This window comes from Oncorhynchus mykiss, chromosome 9, assembly GCF_013265735.2.
Source record: "Oncorhynchus mykiss isolate Arlee chromosome 9, USDA_OmykA_1.1, whole genome shotgun sequence".
Classification (NCBI taxonomy): domain Eukaryota; kingdom Metazoa; phylum Chordata; class Actinopteri; order Salmoniformes; family Salmonidae; genus Oncorhynchus; species Oncorhynchus mykiss.
In genome coordinates, this window is record NC_048573.1 from 35065727 (window position 1) to 35086532 (window position 20806).

The 20806-nt window shown below is 46.6% G+C and overlaps 1 protein-coding gene across 1 annotated transcript in view; it reads left to right on the plus strand.

The window, feature by feature from the left end:
- The window catches only part of LOC110531155 (membrane-associated guanylate kinase, WW and PDZ domain-containing protein 1), a gene marked incomplete at its 5' end in the record, with an annotated part of 158243 nt that overhangs the window by 119587 nt on the left and 17850 nt on the right, over positions 1 to 20806 (plus strand). Inside the window, one exon of the mRNA XM_036986939.1 lies at positions 20017 to 20108. Within this exon, the coding sequence (XP_036842834.1) occupies positions 20017 to 20108 (92 nt within the window). The remainder of the gene's footprint in view (positions 1 to 20016; positions 20109 to 20806) is intronic.

Here is a 20806-nt window from a genome sequence, read left to right on the forward strand (position 1 = left end):
CGTCAGGAGCTATTCCTGTGTTGCTTGTGCAGGAGTACAGCAACACAACTGGAGGGTGACTGTGGTTAGTGGATAAGCAGAACCATTTGATAACAATAATGTGAATGTTTCCGTCAATAGATGTTCTAATCAGCAGAAAAGAAGTCTATTGACCAAAACGTTAATTTGATAGTGTGCCGCATACAATAGTTTTTTCTCTAAGCATCGGGGGCGATAGAATGTACACCCATTTAGAATTCTAAAAGCAGAACATCTGTTAATTAAGGCTCTCCCTTTGCAATCACAGCTCAGGTCTTCTATTATTCATGGGAAGGAGGGAACCACCCCACTTATTTACTATACTCACTACAAGAGTCTCTTGAGAGAAATGGTTTGTTCTCCAAACAATGGGTCATTCATTCCCATCTCGGGGGAATATATTAAAGAGTCATTTACATTGCAACATATACGTTAAGGCTGACTGGGGGACAAGCAAACAGAACTTACTGTAACTTATCCGCCCTCCTTTCGGTAAAGCTGACCACGACTCCATTTTGTTGCTTCCAGACTAGAGACAGAAACTAAAACAAGAAGTTCTGCGCTCAGGTCTGTTCAACGCTGGTCCGACCAATCTGATTCCACGCTTCAAGACTGCTTCGATCACGTGGATTGGGATATGTTCCGCATTGCGCCCAACAACAACATTGACGAATACGCTGATTCGGTGAGCGAGTTCATTAGAAAGTGCATCGGCGATGTTATACCCACAGCAACGATTAAACATTCCCAAACCAGAAACCGTGGATTGACGGCAGCATTCGCGTGAAACTGAAAGCACAAACCACTGCTTTTAACCAGGGCAAGGTGACTGGAAACATGACCGAATACAAACAGTGTAGCTATTCCCTCCGCAAGGCAATCAAACAAGCTAAGCGTCAGTATAGAGACAAAGTAGAGTTACAATTCAACGGCTCAGACACAAGAGGTATGTGGCAGGGTCTACAGTCAATCACGGATCGCAAAAAGAAAACTAGCCCCGTCGCGGACCAGGATGTCTCGCTCCCAGGCAGACTAAATAACTTCTTTGCTCGCTTTGAGGACAATACAGTGCCACTGACACGGCCCGCTACCAAAACCTGCGGACTCTCCTCCACTGTAACCGACGTGAGTAAAACATTTAAACGTGTTAACCCTCGCAAGGCTGCAGGCCCAGATGGCATCCCCAGCAGCATCCTCAGAGCATGCGCAGACCAGCTGGCTGGTCTGTTTACGGACATCAATCCTTATCCCAGTCTGCTGTTCCCACATGCTTCAAGAGGGCCACCATTGTTCCTGTTCCCAAGACAGCTAAGGTAACTGAGCTAAACGACTACCGCCCCGTAGCACTCACTTCCGTTATCATGAAGTGCTTTGAGAGACTAGCCAAGGACCATATAACCTCCACCCGACCTGACACCCTAGACCCACTCCAATTTCCTTACCGCCCCAATAGGTCCACAGACGACGCAATCGCAACCACACTGTACACTGCCCTAACCCATCTGGACAAGAGGAATACCTATGTAAGAATGCTGTTCATCGACTACATCTCAGCATTTAACACCATAGTACCCTCCAAACTCGTCATCAAGCTCGAGACCCTGGGTCTCGACCCCGCCCTGTGCAACTGGGTACTGGACTTCCTGATGGGCCGCCCCCAGGTGGTGAGGGTAGGTAACAACATCTCCACCCCGCTGATCCTCAACACTGGGGCCCCACAAGGGTGCGTTCTGAGCCCTCTCCTGTACTCCCTGTTCACCCACGACTGCGTGGCCATGCACGCCTCCAACTCAATCATCAAGTTTGCGGACGATACTACAGTGGTAGGCATGATTACCAACAACGACGAGACGGCCTACAGGGAGGAGGTGAGGGCCCTCGGAGTGTGGTGTCAGGAAAATAACCTCACACTCAAAGTCAACAAAACTAAGGAGATGATTGTGGACTTCAGGAAACAGCAGAGGGAGCACCCCCTTATCCGCATCGACGGTACAGTAGTGGAGAGGGTAGTAGGTTTTAAGTTCCTCGGCGTACACACCACGGACAAACTGAATTGGTCCACCCACACAGACAGCGTTGTGAAGAAGGCGCAGCAGCGGCTCTTCAACCTCAGGAGGCTGAAGAAATTTGGCTTGTCACCTAATCACTCACAAACTTCTACAGATGCACAATCGAGAGCATCCTGTCGGGTTGTATCACCGCCTTGAACGGCAACTGCTCCACCCACAACCGTAAGGCTCTCCAGAGGGTAGTGAGGTCTGCACAACGCATCACCGGGGGCAAACTACCTGCCCTCCAGGACACCTACACCACCCGAAGGCCATAAAGATCATCAAGGACAACAACCACCCGAGCCACTGCCTGTTCACCCCGGTATCATCCAGCAGGCGAGGTCAGTACAGGTGCATCAAAGCAGGGACCAAGAGACTGCAAAACAGCTTATATCTCAAGGCCATCAGACTGTTAAACAGCCACCACTAACATTAAGTGGCTGCTGCCAACATACTGACTCAACTCCAGCCACTTTAATAATGGAAATGGATGGAAATTGATGTAAAAATGTATCACTACCCACTTTAAACAATGCCACTTAATATAATGTTTACATACCCTACATAACTTATCTCATATGTATATACTGTACTCTATATCATCTACTGCATCTTGCAATCTTTATGTCATACATGTTTCACTAGCCACTTTAAACTATGCCACTTTTATTTTTACATACCCTACATTACTCATCTCATATGTATATACTGTACTAGATACCATCAACTGCATCTACATCTACTCCAATGGTGTTCTGTACCATCACTCATTAATATATCTTTATGTACATATTCTTTATCCCTTTATACTTGTGTGTATAAGGTAGTAGTTTTGGAATTGTTAGGTTAGACTACTCGTTTCTTATTACTGCATTGTCGGAACTAGAAGCACAAGCATTTCACTACACTAGCATTAACATCTGCTAACCATGTGTATTTGACAAATAAAAATGGATTTGATTAGATTTGATGTAATGTTGTTTTTCTCGATTGCCATTTGCAATTCATAAGCAGCTGGCTGTTGCTTGTCTGATGTCTACAATAATGTGTTTACATGTATGGTGTATTAAAAACGCACCCATCAGAAGAATATGCACATTACGTGTGCTTTTGCAGCTTGTGTGTTTGTGCGTTCGTGTGTGCGTGTGTGTTAATGGTAGTCTTTTGGGCTGAAGAGTGTATGCATCCAGGGTTGGGTAGGTCACTTTCTAAATGTAATCTGTCACAGTTACTAGTTACCTGTCCAAAATTGTAATCAGTAACGTAACTTTTTGGTTACCCAAAGTCAGTAATGTAATCTGATTACTTTTGAATTCTTTCCCCTTAAGAGAAATTAGAAGAAGATGAAAAGGATCCATGAATTACATTTGGTGTGTCATCATAGTGATCTCTGGTTTATGGTCAGACTCGCTCAGGTGGAACAATCTTAAACTTGTACCTTTTTTCAATGCTGAATTGAATGTCATTGAGAAACAGAAAGGTGTTAATGTATTTTTTTCCCCGAAAACATCCTTTTTCAAAATGACAAAAATCATCTAAAACGTAAACTGGTTTCCCAAAAGTATCTGTAATCTGATTTTAAAAAACAACAAAAGATTATGATAACGTAACCGATTACATTACAGTTTTTTCCCCAAATCAGATTACATGATTACACTGACTATACTAATGAATATAATCTGTTACTCCCCACCATAGATGAAAGTAATTCCCACCATAATTAATGTAATCTATTACTCCCCACCGTAGATGAATGTAATCTGTTACTCCCCACCATAGATTAATGTAATCTGTTACTCCCCACCATAGATGAATGTAATCCCCACCATAGATTAATGTAATCTGTTACTCCCCACCATAGATGAATGTAATCTGTTACTCCCCACCATAGATGAATGTAAATGACTAGTGCGAGTTGCCAGCCAGCCTCAGCCTGGTCGTATGTGTGTGTTAGCAGGCGCCTGCGGTGTTGCAGTTCTGGTTAATCAGTGGGTAAAGTAGAGCCAGTAGAATCTAGGTCTGCTGCTGCTGATTAAATATTAACTGGGCCCGGTGAGGGCTGCTTTAAGCTCAGCCTGATTGGTATATATGTTTGATAACCCCTCAAGGAGCAGCAGCCCTCTGCTGTGGAGCTGATCCTACTGTTTGAGTGGGCTGGATTATTAGAATTGGTTGGAGAGTGGGAGGAGGAGAGGAACATGCAGACGCATCTCTGTTTTCATGTAGTAGATTGTGGACAGATATCAGCACTATGGTGATCTGTGGTGTTAGTGGTGCCAGGAGATGGCTAGGACAGAGACAGGACTGAGACAGAGATAGAGATGAGACCATGCTTGGGACCCTCCTGCAGAGAACATTTTGTCTGATGCTTAGAGGCTGCGTGTGTGTGTGTGCCTGTGTGTGTGTGTGTAAGTGAGAGCTCTGATCCCTGTGCTAGGGACAGGGATCAGTGGAGGGCTAATGACTTATCCAGCACAGACACACACACAGACCCAGAGCTGAGGGCTAATGGAGACTGTATGGCAGACAGAAGGCGGATCAGGAGAAATGGGCCGTTCCCTGTGTTCAGACTTGCCCTGTGGGTGAACAGACTGACACCAAATCGCCTGTGTTCTCACTAGGGCTGTGGAAGTCATGACATGTTATCAGGCAGTTATTGTCATGCAAAAGCCTGCTGGTCTCACGGTAATTGACCGTTAATTAACATAGACACATTTTGCATTTCCAGGCCTCCACACAACAAGCAGTTGATGAGCCCCTTTGGAACACCTACATTTAAAAATGTCTAATAAATAAATGTAATACACACCATAATAATACATCCATTATTTATTTTAGGCAAGTGTAAAGAAACATTATGAGATTAAGAAATTGTATTTCAGAGGAACAAAATATGAGTTGGACTACTGTATGTTATCTGCCTATACACTATGCCATTGGTCTTTTCATTATGGCTGACAAGCTATGCTTATAAGTACCGTGCCATTATTTTATTTTATATGATTTTATACTAAGAAGAATATAATTGAATTGAGCTGAATAAAGTATACATATAATTCCCATTACGGAGAAAGTACGCACATGAAATGGCTATGTTGAGTGTAAAAGGGATCATTTGAAACAGGTCCTATATGCTAGATTTAGAGTTAATTTGCAACTTCAGTTGTGAATGATACAAACCCTAAAATGTCTTAGACATCAGAACATACACTACTGGTCAAAAGTTTTAGAACACCTTGTCGTGTCTTTGGCTGTGCCGGATTAAGTGATATGTCATGCTATTCTGTAAAATCATTTCTCTGTAATTAATATTACCTGATTAAGCTAATCAGGTAAATAATTAACTAGAAAGTCGGGCACCACGAACAAATGTTTATAGAGCCGTTATCTTCCGAATACTCTTAAATACCTGGTAATCTTCTACATTAATAGCAGTCAATATTTAATCGTCACCTTGTTTAGTCTCATCTGAAAGGTGTAAATTCTTGGTTACCTTCACGAACCCTGGCTAACCAGTTGAATCAGCAACGCAAAATTGGGTTTAATTATTTATTTACTAAATACCTAACTAATCACACAGAATTACATATACACAGAATAAATCATACATTGATGGACCTGGTGAACGGAGCCGATATAGCGGCTGGTTACACAAAGAAAAGGGGGGAGTTTGAGTGAAAGAGCGGGAAGAATGAGTAACAAATGGAGAAGCTATACTATGATAAATACAGTATCTTATGCATTCTAAATAACCGCCCATTTGAAAAAGGAGAATGCAATAAATATTTACCCTGAGTTGCGCTTCGGTAGATTGGTCGTAGATCGTAGGCCGGGTTGTCCAGCATGGGTCTCTGGTCCTCTGAAGACTGTCTAGTGGTAAACTGGAGCATGGTAGAATGGATACTTTGTCCGTCCTCTCCTAGCCCACGTTTACACCTGCGGTTGCTAACGCAATGGCTAGGTGGTATCACTTCTTCAGTGAATAAGAGTTCAAAGTTCATACCAAATTCATACCAAGTTGCCATACTTTTAAGCTCATGCTATATACTGGCTGGTATACTCGAAATTCATCCTTCGCCGTGTAGCTCGTCACCTTCACGTTGAGATTCGATGCTAATTTCGTTAGGTTCTTGTCATTCAACCAGAGCTCACGCTAAGGTTGGCTTAGTTCTTTAGGCGACCTTTGTCCTTTCAACGTGGGGACCGCAAGTCCTCACATCCATGGAACAGCTTATAATCTGAGCCCTTTTAACGTAGGACTGTCGCCCTAACATCCTCGGAACAGAAAGTTACATTTTCATCAAGGGCTTTATATAGGAGGGGAGAGAAGGGCGTGTTTCATAGTTTATAACCAATGTCTGTTCACATGTGCACATGTGCAACCTTATGAAAACCCAATTCTCTCATTTGGAAGCTAAAATGACATTTCATCTTTTCACAAAAACTTTCATATTTAAACATTTAAATTGCACAACAATTCCATGTGAATCTGATAACTAGAATGTGTAGACTTTCCAAGATACAGTGTGTCGTCCTGTCATCAGTAATAAAAGTCTCAGACGCCAACTGATCTGTCATCATATCCATTTTGTAGCAACGCGTATTTTCAGCTGGTTTGATTACCGAAATATGGTTCCGTTCCCATCTTTTTATGTCACCAGACTCTCTCTCAATGTTAACCATGGGATTTTCAATAGTCACATCGGTAGAGTAGAGAGGAAAAAGGGTAAAGGCATTTATGGGGGTCATAAACCTCCCCAATCAGGCCAACGTCATGACAACCTACTCATTCAAGGGTTGTTCTTTGTTTTTACTAATTTATCCTGTTCAGGAGCAGAATGAGAGATTTGTACCTTGTCAGCTCAGGGATTTGAACTTGCAACCTATTGGTTACTAGTTCAACACTCTAACCACTAGGCTACCCTCATTCAAGGGTTTACCTTTATTTTTACTATTTTTTACATTGTTGAATAATAGTGAAGACATCTAAACTATGAAATAGCACATATGGAATCATGTAGTAGCCAAACAAGTGAGCAAAGCTGTCATCAAGGCAAGGGTGGCTATTTGAAGAATCTCAATCATAAAATATATTTAGATTTGTTTATCACTGTTTTGGTTACTACATGATTCCATGTGTGCTATTTAATAGTTTTGATGTCTTCACTATTATTCAACAATGTAGAAAATAGTAAAAATAAAGGTAAACCCTTGAATGAGGGTAGCCTAGTGGTTAGAGTGTTGGACTAGTAACCAAAAGGTTGCAAGTTCAAATCCCTGAGCCGACAAGGTACAAATCTCTCATTCTGCTCCTGAACTGTTCCTAGGCCGTCATTGAAAATAAGAATTTGTTCTTAACTGACTTGCCTAGTTAAATTTGGAAAGTATTCTTCACTTTTTCCACATTGTGTTACATTACAGCCTTATTCTAAAATGAATTGAATAGTTTATTTCCCTCATCAATCTGCACACAATACCCCATAATGACATGGTACCCCAAACATGTTTTAGATTTTTTTCAAATGTATTAAAAATTGTAAAAAAATATTTCTTATTTACAGAAGTATTCAGACCAGTACTTTACTCAGTACTTTGTTGAAGCATCTTCAGCAGCGATTACAGCCTCGAGTCTTCTTGGGTATAACACTACAAGCTTGTCACTTGTATTTGGGGAGTTTCTCCCATTCTTCTCTGCAGATCCTCTAAAGCTCTGTCAGGTTGGATGGGGAGTGACGCTGCACAGCTAATTTCAGGTCTCTCCAAAGATGTTCAATCAGGTTTAAGTCCGGGCTCTGGCTGGGCCACTCAAGGACATTCAGAGACTTGTCCCCAAGCCACTCCTGCGTTGTCTTGGCTGTGTGCTTAGGGTAATTGTCCCGTTGGAAGGTGAACCTTCACCCCAGTCTGAGGTCCTGAGTACTCTGGAGCAGGTTTTCATCAAGGATATCTATGTACTTTGCTCCGTTCATCTTTCCCTTGATCCTGACTGGCCTCCCAGTCCCTGCCACTGAAAAACATCTTCACAGTATGATGCTACCACCACCATGCTTCACCGTAGGGATGGTGACATGTTTCCTCCAGATGTGACATTTGGCATTCAAGCCAAAGAGTTCAATCTTTCTTTCATCAGATCAGAGAATCTTGTTTCTCGTAGTCAGAATCCTTTAGGTGCCTTTAGGCAAACTCCCAGCGGGCTGTCATGGGCCTTTTACTGAGGAGTGGCTTCCATGTGGCCGCTCTACCATAGGTCTTACCATCTACCATAAGGTCTTATTGGTGGAGTGCGGCAGAGATGGATAACCTTCTGGAATGTTCTCCCAACTCCACAGAGGAACTCTGGAGCTCTGTCAGAGTGAACATCTGGTTCTTGGTCACCTCCCTGACCAAGGGCCTTCTCTCCAATTACTCAATTTGGCCGGGCGACCAGCTCCAGGTAGAGTCTTAGTGGATCCAAACTTCTTCCATTTAAGGATGATGGAGGCCATTGTGTTCTTGTGAAACTTCAATGCTGCAGAAATGTTTTGGTACCCTTTCCCCAGATCTGTGCCTCGACACAATCCTGTCTCCGAGTTCTACAGATCATTCCTTAAACCTCATGGCTTGGTTTTTTCACTGTCAACTGTGGGAACCTATATAGACAGGTGTGTGCCTTTCCAAATCATGTCCAATCAATTGAATTTAGCACAGGTGGACTCCAATCAAGTTGTGGAAACATCTCAATGATGATCAATGAAAACAGGATGCACCTGCACTCAGTTTCGAGTCTCATAGCAAAGGGTTTGAATACTAAGGTATTTCTGTTTTTTTTTTTTATATATATTTGCAAAAATGTCCAAAAACCTGTTTTCACTTTGTCCTTGTTGTGTGTAGATTGATGAGGATTTAATTTTTTAAATACATTTTAAAATAAGGTTGTAAAGTATAAACATTTGGAAAGAGTGAAGGGGTCTGAATACTTTCTCAATGCACTGTATGCTGCATGGTGTGACTATAGATTATTGATGATTTGAGAAAGTCGCAAAAATAGCTTGTGTTCTGTTCCTTGCCTCAGGCTGCACAGCTGTTCTTTCGTCAAGTGATCATATTTTCACCCATCAGACTATTATCAATTTAATCTAGTCTTTAATAATATGTAAAATGAGTTTCTTTTTCGAATGGCCCATTTATCAAATGTGCAGGGTCAGGGGAATGCACTGGAATAGCGAATGGAGGCTGTGTGCTTAATATGTGCAGCTGAGAAATAAATATAAGGACACTTATTTCACTCCATGCATCAACCACTGTTTGAGGAGCATGCTTTCACTGCCCGACAGGTGATATTCTGCCCAAACGTTATATACCATTGGGTCTCCAACCTTGTTCCTGCAGCTACCCAGTGCTTCATTTGGGAAACCAAGTGAAATATGTTCAAGAACACCGCAACAAAACATATTTAAACTAAACTGTTGTCAGCTCATCTGTGTGCTCGAGAAAGGAACAAAGGAGGGAGAGGAGGAGATGGAAATGCATGGTGGTGTCGTGTCTTTGGCTATGCCGGATTAAGTGATATGACATGCTATTCTATAAAATCATTTCTCTGTATTTAATATTACCTGATTAAGCTAATCAGGTAAATAATTAACTAGAAAATCGGGGCACCACGAAATAATGTTTATAGAGCTGTTATCTTCTGAATAAACTCTTAAAGACCTGGTAATCTTCTACATCATTAGCAGTCATTATTTAATCGTCACCTTGTTTAGTCTCATCTGAAAGTTGTAAATTCTTGGTTATCTTCACGAAAGCTGGCTAACAAGTTGAATCAGCAAAACATAATTGGGTTTAATTATTTATTTACTAAATACCTAACTAATCACACAGAATTACATATACACAGAATGAATCATACATTGATTTCAAATTATGTCGTAAAGGAAAACGTCCCTAGCGGACAGAACAGATATTATGGCTGGTTACAAAAATAGAGGTGGTTGGATTTAAATGAAGGAGCGGGAAGACTGAGGAACAGAGGGAGAAGCTATGTCTCTATCGGTCCGTTGGCAGCTATGCTGTAAATACAGTATCTTATGCATTCTAAATTACCGCCCATTTGAAAAAGGAAAATGAAATAAATATTTACTCTGAGCTGCACTTCGGTAGGTTGATTGTAGATGCTGGCCGTGTTGCCCAACAGAGATCTTCCTTGTCCTCTGAAGAATGTCTCTGGTGGTAAACTGGATACTTGGTAGTATCGTGTTGTTTGTTAGGGCAGATACTTTATCTGTCCTTTCCTAGCCCACGTTTACAGCTGCTGTTGCTAACTCAACGACTAGGATGTCTCACTTCTTTAGTAAATAAGAGTTCATACCATTCTCAACCAAAGCTCACGCTGAGCTTGGCCTAGTTCTGTAGTTGACATGTTAGTATTTTTAACGTATGGACCGTCGTCCTATCGTCCTCTGAACAGAAAGGTACATTTTCGTCAAGGGCTTTATATAGGTGGGGAGAGAAGGGTGTGTTTCATAGTTTATAACCAATGTCTCTTACTGAGTGAGCAGAGCTTTAACCTTATGAAAACCCAATTCTTGTAACGGCTTTCTTCTATCTCCTCCTCTGACGAGGAGGTGTAGCAAGGATCGGACCAAAATGCGGCGTGTAGGTTGCGATCCATGTTTATTTAAACTGAAGCAACACGAATCTAAATACTAACACTACAAAACAATAAACGTAACGAAAACCGAAACAGCCTAATACTGGTGCATATACACACAGAACAAGGACATCAAGACACTAAGGACAATCACCCACGAAACACCCAAAGAATATGGCTGCCTAAATATGGTTCCCAATCAGAGACAACGATAAACACCTGCCTCTGATTGAGAACCACTTCAGACAGCCATAGACTTCACTAGAACACCCCACTAAGCTACAAACCCAACACACCACATACAAAAACCCATGCCACACCCTGGCCTGACCAAATAAATGAAAATAAACACAAAATACTTCGACCAGGGCGTGACAGAATTCCCCCCCCCCAAGGTGCGGACTCCCGGACGCACACCAAAAACCATAGGGAAGGGTCCGGGTGGGCGTCTGTCCATGGTGGCGGCTCCGGCGCGGGACGTGGACCCCACTCTATCAAAGTCTTAGTCCCTCCTCCTCGCGTCCCTGGATAGTCCACCCTCGCCGCCGTAGTAGCCGTAGTAGTCCTCACCCAGAACCCCACTGGACTGAGGGGCAGCTCGGGACTGAGGGGCAGCTCGGGACTGAGGGGCAGCTCGGGACTGAGGGGCAGCTCGGGACTGAGGGGCAGCTCGGGACTGAGGGGCAGCTCGGGACTGGGAGGAAGCTCAGCACTGAGAGGAAACTCAGGCAGGTAGTTGGATCCGGCAGATCCTGGCTGGCTGGCGGTTCTGGCAGATCCTGGCTGACTGGCGGATCCGGAAGAGTCTGGTTGACTGGCAGATCTGGAAGAGTCTGGTTGACTGGCAGATCTGGAAGAGTCTGGCTGACTGGCAGATCTGGAAGAATCTGGCTGACTGGCAGATCTGGAAGAGTCTGGCTGACTGGCAGATCTGGAAGAGTCTGGATGACTGGCAGTTCTGGCTGCTCCATGCTGACTGGCTGCTCAATGCTGACTGGCAGCTCTGGCTGCTCCATGCTGACTGGCTGCTCTGGCTGCTCCATGCTGACTGGCTGCTCCATGCTGACTGGCGACTCTGGCTGCTCCATGCTGACTGGCGGCTCTGGCTGCTCCATGCTGACTGGCGGCCCTGGCTGCTCCATGCAGACTGGCAGCTCTGGCGGCTTCATGCAGACTGGCAGCTCTGGCGGCTCCTTGCAGACTGGCAGCTCTGGCGGCTCCTTGCAGACTGGCAGCTTTGGCGGCATCCTGCAGACTGGCAGCTCTGACGGCTCCTTGCAGACTGGCAGCTCCATGCAGACTGGCAGCTCTATGCAGACTGGCAGCTCCTTGCAGACTGGCAGCTCCTTGCAGACTGGCAGCTCCTTGCAGACTGGCAGTTCTGAACAGGCGGGAGACTCCGGCAGCGCTGGAGAGGAGGAAGGCTCCAACTGCGCTGAACAGGCGGGAGACTCCGGCAGCGCTGTAGAGGAGGAAGGCTCTGACAGCGCTAGATAGGCGGGAGACTCCGGCAGCGCTGAAGAGGAGGAAGGCTCTGGCAGCGCTGGACAGGCGAGGCGCACTGTAGGACTGATGCTTGGTGCTGGCACTGGTGGTACTGGGCCGAGGACACGCACAGGAAGCCTGGTGCGGGGAGCTGCTACCGGAGGGCTAAGGGTGTGGAAATGGTACTGGTTAGACCGGACCGTGCAGGCGCACTGGAACTCTTGAGCACCAAGCCTGCCCAACCTTACCCGGTTGAATGGTCCCGGTCGCCCTGCCAGTGCGGCGAGGTGGAATAGCCCGCACTGGGCTATGCAGGCGAACCGGAGACACTGTGCGCAAGGCTGGTGCCATGTAAGCCGGCCCAAGGAGACGCACTGGGGACCAGATGCGTAGAGCCGGCTTCATGGCACTTGGCTCGATGCTCACTCTAGCCCGGCCGATACGCGGAGCTGGAATGTACCGCACCGGGCTATGCACCCGCACTGGAGACACCGTGCGCACCACAGCATAACACGGTGCCTGCCCGGTCTCTCTAGCCCCCTGGTAAGCACAGGGAGTTTGCACAGGTCTCCTACCTGGCGTAGCCATACTCCCTGTTAGCCCCCCCCCCCCCCAATACATTTTTGGGGCTGACTCTCGGGCTTCCATCCGCGTCGCCGTGCTGCCTCCTCATACCAGCGCCTCTCCGCTTTCGCCGCCTCCAGTACTTCTTTGGTGCGGCGATATTCTCCTGGCTGAGCCCAGGGTCCTCTTCCGTCAAGGATCTCCTCCCAAGTCCAGAATTCCTTATTTTGTATCTCCTGCTGCCGCTGTTGCTTCTCCTGCCTGTTGACACGCCGCTTGGTCCTGTTGTGGTGGGTGATTCTGTAACGGCTTTCTTCTATCTCCTCCTCTGACGAGGAGGTGTAGCAAGGATCGGACCAAAATGCGGCGTGTAGATTGTGATCCATGTTTATTTAAACTGAAGCAACACAAATCTAAATACAAACGCTACAAAACAATAAACGTAACGAAAACCGAAACAGCCTAATACTGGTGCACATACAGACAGAACAAGGACATCAAGACACTAAGGACAATCACCCACGAAACACCCAAAGAATATGGCTGCCTAAATATGGTTCCCAATCAGAGACAACGATAAACACCTGCCTCTGATTGAGAACCACTTCAGACAGCCATAGACTTCACTAGAACACCCCACTAAGCTACAAACCCAACACACCACATACAAAAACCCATGCCACACCCTGGCCTGACCAAATAAATGAAAATAAACACAAAATACTTCGACCAGGGCGTGACAATTCTCTCATTTGGAAGCTAAAATTACATTTAATCTTTTCACCATATTTAAACATTTAAATTGCACAATAATTCCACGTGAATCTGATAACTATAATGTGTAGACTTTCCAAGATACAGTTTATATCATCCTATCATTAGTAAGAATGTCTCAGACGCCAACTGATCTGGCATCATATTCATTAAGTACCAACGCATATTTTCAACTGGTTGGATTACCGAAATATGGTTCCTTTCCCCCCACCTTTTGATGTTCCCAGACTCGATATGTTTAACAAAGGCTTTTCAAGAGTCCTTCTGTAGAGTCAAGAGAGAGGAAAGGGAGAAAGGTATTTATGGGGGTCATAATCTTCCCCCACTCAGGCCAATGTCATGACAGTGGTGAGATATTCTGTATAGCTAAAGGTAATGTGTCACCCAATTAATCATGAAAATATAAAATTACCTATTACTAGGCTATTCTAAATCAAATACAAATGTTGTAATTGTAGGCTAGCTGTTAAACAACATCATCGCCTAGGCCTATACATTCTCTCCCACTCATGGATCTGCATTTTGGAGTGTAGCATAAGTCCATCCAGTATGCATAATAATACAGTCCACACTCAAAGGCTAAAATCAGTTTTGTTTTATTTTTTTTCCGCCATGTGTAATGTGCGGTAGGACATGTTGTCATGTACTGTCATGTTGTCTTGTCTCTGTCCTTTCCCTTCACCCTGTCTCCCTCTGCTGGTCGTGTTAGGTTACCTTTTCTCCCCCGCTTTCCCCCAGCTGTCCCTTGTCTCCTCTAACTACCCATTCACCCCGTTCCCCACCTGTTCCCTTTTTTCCCTCTGATTAGGTCCCAATATCTCTCTCTGTTTCTGCTCCTGTCCTTGTCGGATTCTTGTTTGTTTGTGTCATTCATGCCTGAACCAGACTGTCGTCATGTTTGCTGTAACCTTGTCCTGTCCTGTCGGAATCTGCCGGTCCATCTGAGCCTACCTATGTTTGGTAATTAAAGAAGCTCTGTTTAAGTTGATTCGCTTTTGGGTCCTCATTCACGCACCGTAACAGAAGAATCCGACCAAGAATGGACCCAGCGACTTCGGATCCTCTCCACTCAGCCGTCGAGATCCAGGGAGCGATGCTAGGCAGACACAAGCAGGAATTGTCTGCTGCTCGACATGCCGTTGAGACCCTGGCCACCCAAGTCTCCAACCTCACAGAACAGGTTCACCATCTCCGCCTCGATCCACCGGCCACTTCCAGGGCTTTCGAATCTCCGGAGCCCAGAATCAATAACCCGCCGTGTTACTCTGGGGAGCCCACTGAATGCCGCTCGTTCCTCACCCAGTGTGATATTGTGTTTTCTCTCCAGCCCAACACTTACTCCAGGAGCACTGCTCGTGTCGCCTACGTCATATCTCTCCTTATTGGACGGGCTCGTGAGTGGGGCACGGCAATCTGGGAGGCAAGGGCTGAGTGTACTAACCAGTATCAAGACTTTAAGGAGGAGATGATACGGGTTTTTGATCGATCTGTTTTTGGGGAGGAGGCTTCCAGGGCCCTGTCTTCCCTATGTCAAGGCAATCGATCCATAACAGACTACTCTATTGAGTTTCGCACTCTTGCTGTCTCCAGTGGCTGGAACGAGCCGGCCTTGCTCGCTCGTCTTCTGGAGGGTTTCCGCGCAGAGGTAAAGGATGAGATTCTCTCCCGGGAGGTTCCTTCCAGCGTGGATTCCTTGATTGAACTCGCTATTCGCATTGAGCGACGGGTTGATCTTCGTCACCGAGCTCGTGGAAAGGAGCTCGCGCTCTCCGTCGCCTCCCTCTCCGCATCACTACCATCTTCCTCTGCCGGCTCGGGTGCTGAGCCCATGCAGCTGGGAGGTATCCGCATCTCGACTGAGGAGAGGGAACGGAGAATCACCAACCGCCTCTGTCTCTATTGCGGTTCCGCTGGTCATTTTGTCACTTCATGTCCAGTAAAAGGCCAGAGCTCGTCAGTAAGCGGAGGGCTACTGGTGAGCGCTACTACTCCTGTCTCTCCTTCAAGATCCTGCACTACCTTGTCGGTCCATCTACGCTGGACCGGTTCGTCAGCTTCCTGCAGTGCCTTAATAGACTCTGGGGCGGAGGGCTGTTTTATGGACGAGACCTGGGCTCGGGAACATGACATTCCTCTCAGACAGTTAAAGGAGCCCACGGCCTTGTTCGCCCTGGATGGTAGTCCTCTCCCCAGGATTCAGCGTGAGACGCTACCTTTAACCCTCACTGTTTCTGGTAATCATAGTGAAACCATTTCTTTTTTAATTTTTCGTTCACCTTTTACACCTGTTGTTTTGGGCCATCCCTGGCTAGTTTGTCATAATCCTTCCATTAATTGGTCTAGTAATTCTATCCTCTCCTGGAACGTCTCTTGTCATGTGAAATGTTTAATGTCTGCTATCCCTCCTGTTTCCTCTGTCTCTTCTTCACAGGAGGAGCCTGGTGATTTGACAGGGGTGCCGGAGGAATATCACGATCTGCGCACGGTGTTCAGTCGGTCCAGGGCCACCTCTCTTCCTCCACACCGGTCGTATGATTGTAGTATTGATCTCCTTCCGGGAACCACCCCCCCCCGGGGTAGACTATACTCTCTGTCGGCTCCCGAACGTAAGGCTCTCGAAGATTATTTGTCTGTAGCTCTTGACGCCGGTACCATAGTCCCCTCCTCCTCTCCCGCCGGAGCGGGGTTTTTTTTTGTCAAGAAGAAGGACGGGTCTCTGCGCCCCTGCATAGATTATCGAGGGCTGAATGACATAACAGTGAAGAATCGTTATCCGCTTCCTCTTATGTCTTCAGCCTTCGAGATCCTGCAGGGAGCCAGGTTTTTCACTAAGTTGGACCTTCGTAACGCTTACCATCTCGTGCGCATCAGGGAGGGGGACGAGTGGAAGACGGCGTTTAACACTCCGTTAGGGCACTTTGAATACCGGGTTCTTCCTTTCGGCCTCGCTAACGCTCCAGCTGTCTTTCAGGCATTAGTCAATGATGTCCTGAGAGACATGCTGAACATCTTTGTTTTCGTTTACCTTGACGATATCCTGATTTTTTCACCGTCACTCCAGATTCATGTTCAGCACGTTCGACGTGTCCTCCAGCGCCTTTTAGAGAATTGTCTTTTTGTGAAGGCTGAGAAGTGCACTTTTCATGCCTCCTCCGTCACATTTCTCGGTTCTGTTATTTCCGCTGAAGGCATTAAGATGGATCCCGCTAAGGTCCAAGCTGTCATTGATTGGCCCGTCCCTAAGTCACGCGTCGAGCTGCAGCGCTTTCTCGGCTTCGCGAACTTCTATCGTCGTTTCATCCGTAATTTCGGTCAGGTGGCAGCTCCTCTCACAGCCCTTACTTCTGTCAAGACGTGCTTTAAGTGGTCCGTTTCCGCCCAGGGAGCTTTTGATCTCCTCAAGAATCGTTTTACATCCGCTCCTATCCTTGTTACACCTGACGTCTCTAGACAGTTCGTTGTCGAGGTTGACGCGTCAGAGGTGGGAGTGGGAGCCATCCTTTCTCAGCGCTCCCTCTCTGACGACAAGGTCCACCCATGCGCGTATTTTTCTCATCGCCTGTCGCCGTCGGAACGTAACTATGATGTGGGTAACCGCGAACTGCTCGCCATCCGGTTAGCCCTAGGCGAATGGCGACAGTGGTTGGAGGGGGCGACCGTTCCTTTTGTCGTTTGGACTGACCATAGGAACCTTGAGTACATCCGTTCTGCCAAACGACTTAATGCGCGTCAGGCGCGTTGGGCGCTGTTTTTCGCTCGTTTCGAGTTCGTGATTTCTTATCGTCCGGGCTCTAAGAACACCAAGCCTGATGCTTTGTCTCGTCTCTTCAGTTCTTCAGTAGCCTCCACTGACCCCGAGGGGATTCTCCCTGAGGGGCGTGTTGTCGGGTTGACTGTCTGGGGAATTGAGAGGCAGGTAAAGCAAGCACTCACTCAAACTCCGTCGCCGCGCGCTTGTCCTAGGAACCTTCTTTTCGTTCCCGTTCCTACTCGTCTGGCCGTTCTTCAGTGGGCTCACTCTGCCAAGTTAGCCGGCCACCCTGGCGTTCGGGGTACGCTTGCTTCCATTCGCCAGCGTTTCTGGTGGCCCACCCGGGAGCATGACACGCGTCGTTTCGTGGCTGCTTGTTCGGTCTGCGCGCAGACTAAGTCCGGTAACTCTCCTCCTGCCGGCCGTCTCAGGCCGCTTCCTATTCCCTCTCGACCGTGGTCTCACATCGCCTTAGATTTTGTCACCGGACTGCCTTCGTCAGCGGGGAAGACTGTTATTCTTACGGTTGTCGATAGGTTCTCTAAGGCGGCTCATTTCATTCCCCTTGCTAAGCTTCCTTCTGCTAAAGAGACGGCACAAATCATCATCGAGAATGTTTTCAGAATTCATGGCCTTCCGTCAGACGTCGTTTCGGACAGAGGTCCGCAATTCACGTCTCAATTTTGGAGGGAGTTTTGCCGTTTGATTGGGGCTTCCGTCAGTCTCTCTTCCGGCTTTCACCCCCAGTCTAACGGTCAAGCAGAACGGGCCAATCAGACTATTGGTCGCATCTTACGCAGTCTTTCTTTTCGCAACCCTGCGTCTTGGTCAGAACAGCTCCCCTGGGCAGAATACGCCCACAACTCGCTTCCTTCGTCTGCGACCGGGCTATCTCCTTTTCAGAGTAGCCTCGGGTACCAGCCTCCGTTGTTCTCATCTCAGTTCGCCGAGTCCAGCGTCCCCTCCGCTCAGGCTTTTGTCCAACGTTGCGAGCGCACCTGGAAGAGGGTCAGGTCTGCACTTTGCCGTTATAGGGCGCAGACTGTGAGAGCTGCTAATAAGCGTAGAACTAAGAGCCCTAGATATTGTCGCGGTCAGAGAGTTTGGCTCTCCACTCAGAACCTTCCCCTTAAGACGGCTTCTCGCAAGTTGACCCCGCGGTTCATTGGTCCATTCCGTATCTCTCAGGTCATTAATCCTGTCGCAGTGCGACTTCTTCTTCCGCGATATCTTCGTCGCGTCCACCCGGTCTTCCATGTCTCCTGTGTTAAGCCCGTTCTTCGCGCCCCCGCTCGTCTTCCCCCCCCCCCCCCCCATCCTTGTCGAGGGCGCACCTATCTACAGGGTCCGTAAAATCTTGGACATGCGTCCTCGGGGCCGTGGTCATCAGTACCTAGTTGACTGGGAGGGGTACGGTCCTGAGGAGAGGAGTTGGGTTCGCTCTCGGGACGTGCTGGACCGTGCGCTGATTGATGATTTCCTCCGTTGCCGCCAGGTTTCCTCCTCGAGTGCGCCAGGAGGCGCTCGGTGAGTGGGGGGGTACTGTCATGTACTGTCATGTTGTCTTGTCTCTGTCCTTTCCCTTCACCCTGTCTCCCTCTGCTGGTCGTGTTAGGTTACCTTTTCTCCCCCGCTTTCCCCCAGCTGTCCCTTGTCTCCTCTAACTACCCATTCACCCCGTTCCCCACCTGTTCCCTTTTTTCCCTCTGATTAGGTCCCAATATCTCTCTCTGTTTCTGCTCCTGTCCTTGTCGGATTCTTGTTTGTTTGTGTCATTCATGCCTGAACCAGACTGTCGTCATGTTTGCTGTAACCTTGTCCTGTCCTGTCGGAATCTGCCGGTCCATCTGAGCCTACCTATGTTTGGTAATTAAAGAAGCTCTGTTTAAGTTGATTCGCTTTTGGGTCCTCATTCACGCACCGTAACACATGTATTGTGTAATGGCAAAATCATAATTTTAATTCAGTTATATTGGCTTGGGCTCATAAGCCTATGCATAAACTCTAATATGTGTACGGGTTATTTGAATTAATCGTCACCTTAGAAAGCGCTGTCCATTTCATTGTATTAGGCTTTGAAACAACCTACACAACCATGTTTTACACGGTTTCAACCTGCTGTTGAACCTCGTTCTTCAAATTGATCATCACAGTGAGTTGAGTTTTAAAAGTATGATAGACCTACTGTTTTGATGATAAATGTTTGATATGATTTTTGATTGCATTTGCATTGTTGTCAGAGTGGTTAGAGGGACCATAGAGCCCTGAGTACTGCGGTCGTGACTCATGACTGCCGGTGTGGCTATAATATGGTCACGGCAACAGCTGTAGTCCTCACACAGCCTGCCACAGCCGCAGAGGGCTTACAAACGTGTGTGTGTGTGTGTGGCGTGAGTTTGTGTGTTCCAAAGCGAGAGACGGGGAAAGAGAAAAAGAGGTAGAGAGAGTATAAGTGTTCATTAAAACAGGTCACATTCACCTAGAAAGCAAGTGCATCCGGGCATTTAATTCTTCCTGTCCTGTGGGATCCAACCTTACACCTGAGAGAAGGAACCTAATATGCCCAGTGAGGCAGAGGAGAGCAGAGAGGAGGGGGTGTTCATACCAGATTGTTTAATAACAAGATCTTACCTAACTGAATGTGTATTGATTAATGCAACAGTCATGCCGTAGAATTACATTTCTGGGTGTCAGGTCTGCTCCCTGTTTCACCTCCACTGAGCTCTTGTTGTTGTATGTTTCAGAGCCAGATTGCCAGGAGCAGGAGATTTTCCTGTGGCGGAAGGATACAGGATTTGGGTTCCGCATCCTTGGAGGAAATGAGCCTGGGGAGCCGGTGAGTATCTCTCCACCATTCCTCCACCATGTCCCTTCTCTGTCACTGTTTAGTTTAGATGTGCCAAGGAAAGGGGACATTTTCATATTGAACCACTCCCCTTTACGACACACTATTCACTTATTCACGGCTGATGATTAAACATTCCCCATGCCTGGTAATTACATCCTGTGTTAAACACTAAACAGAGTTATGAATGCATGTTAATGAATGTGTGTTAAAAGGGCAGCTATAGTACTGAACCCTCAATGGTCCGTTACAGCTTCATCACGGTATGTTTCCTGTCAGAGTCCCTGCCTTAGGGCTTTCTTTGTTAGGCTTCAAACACAAACACTTTCACAACACTCATTCTCTGTCAGATCACACTCACACTGTGATGCTCAACCAACTGCCAAGAACTGGCAGCCTCTTAGTCTTCTTTCTCTCTTCCATCTGCATCACTTGTTCTTCCCCCAGTCTCTACCTATAATAGGGAGCAGTAGAAATGTACAGTCTGCTGTCTGTCTGACTGTGAGAGATGACTGGTGCTGTCTGTTAGATGAGGTAGGTCTGCATGCTGGTCTCAGGAGGTTCATTTAGAGAGCTTATTAGGGAAAGTAAGGGCCTTACCCAGAAGCCTTTGGTTCTGTGCAATGTGTTTCTAAGGGACATGAAGAGAGAGAAAGAAAAGTAGAGAAAGGCAGCAAAAGAGAGAGAAA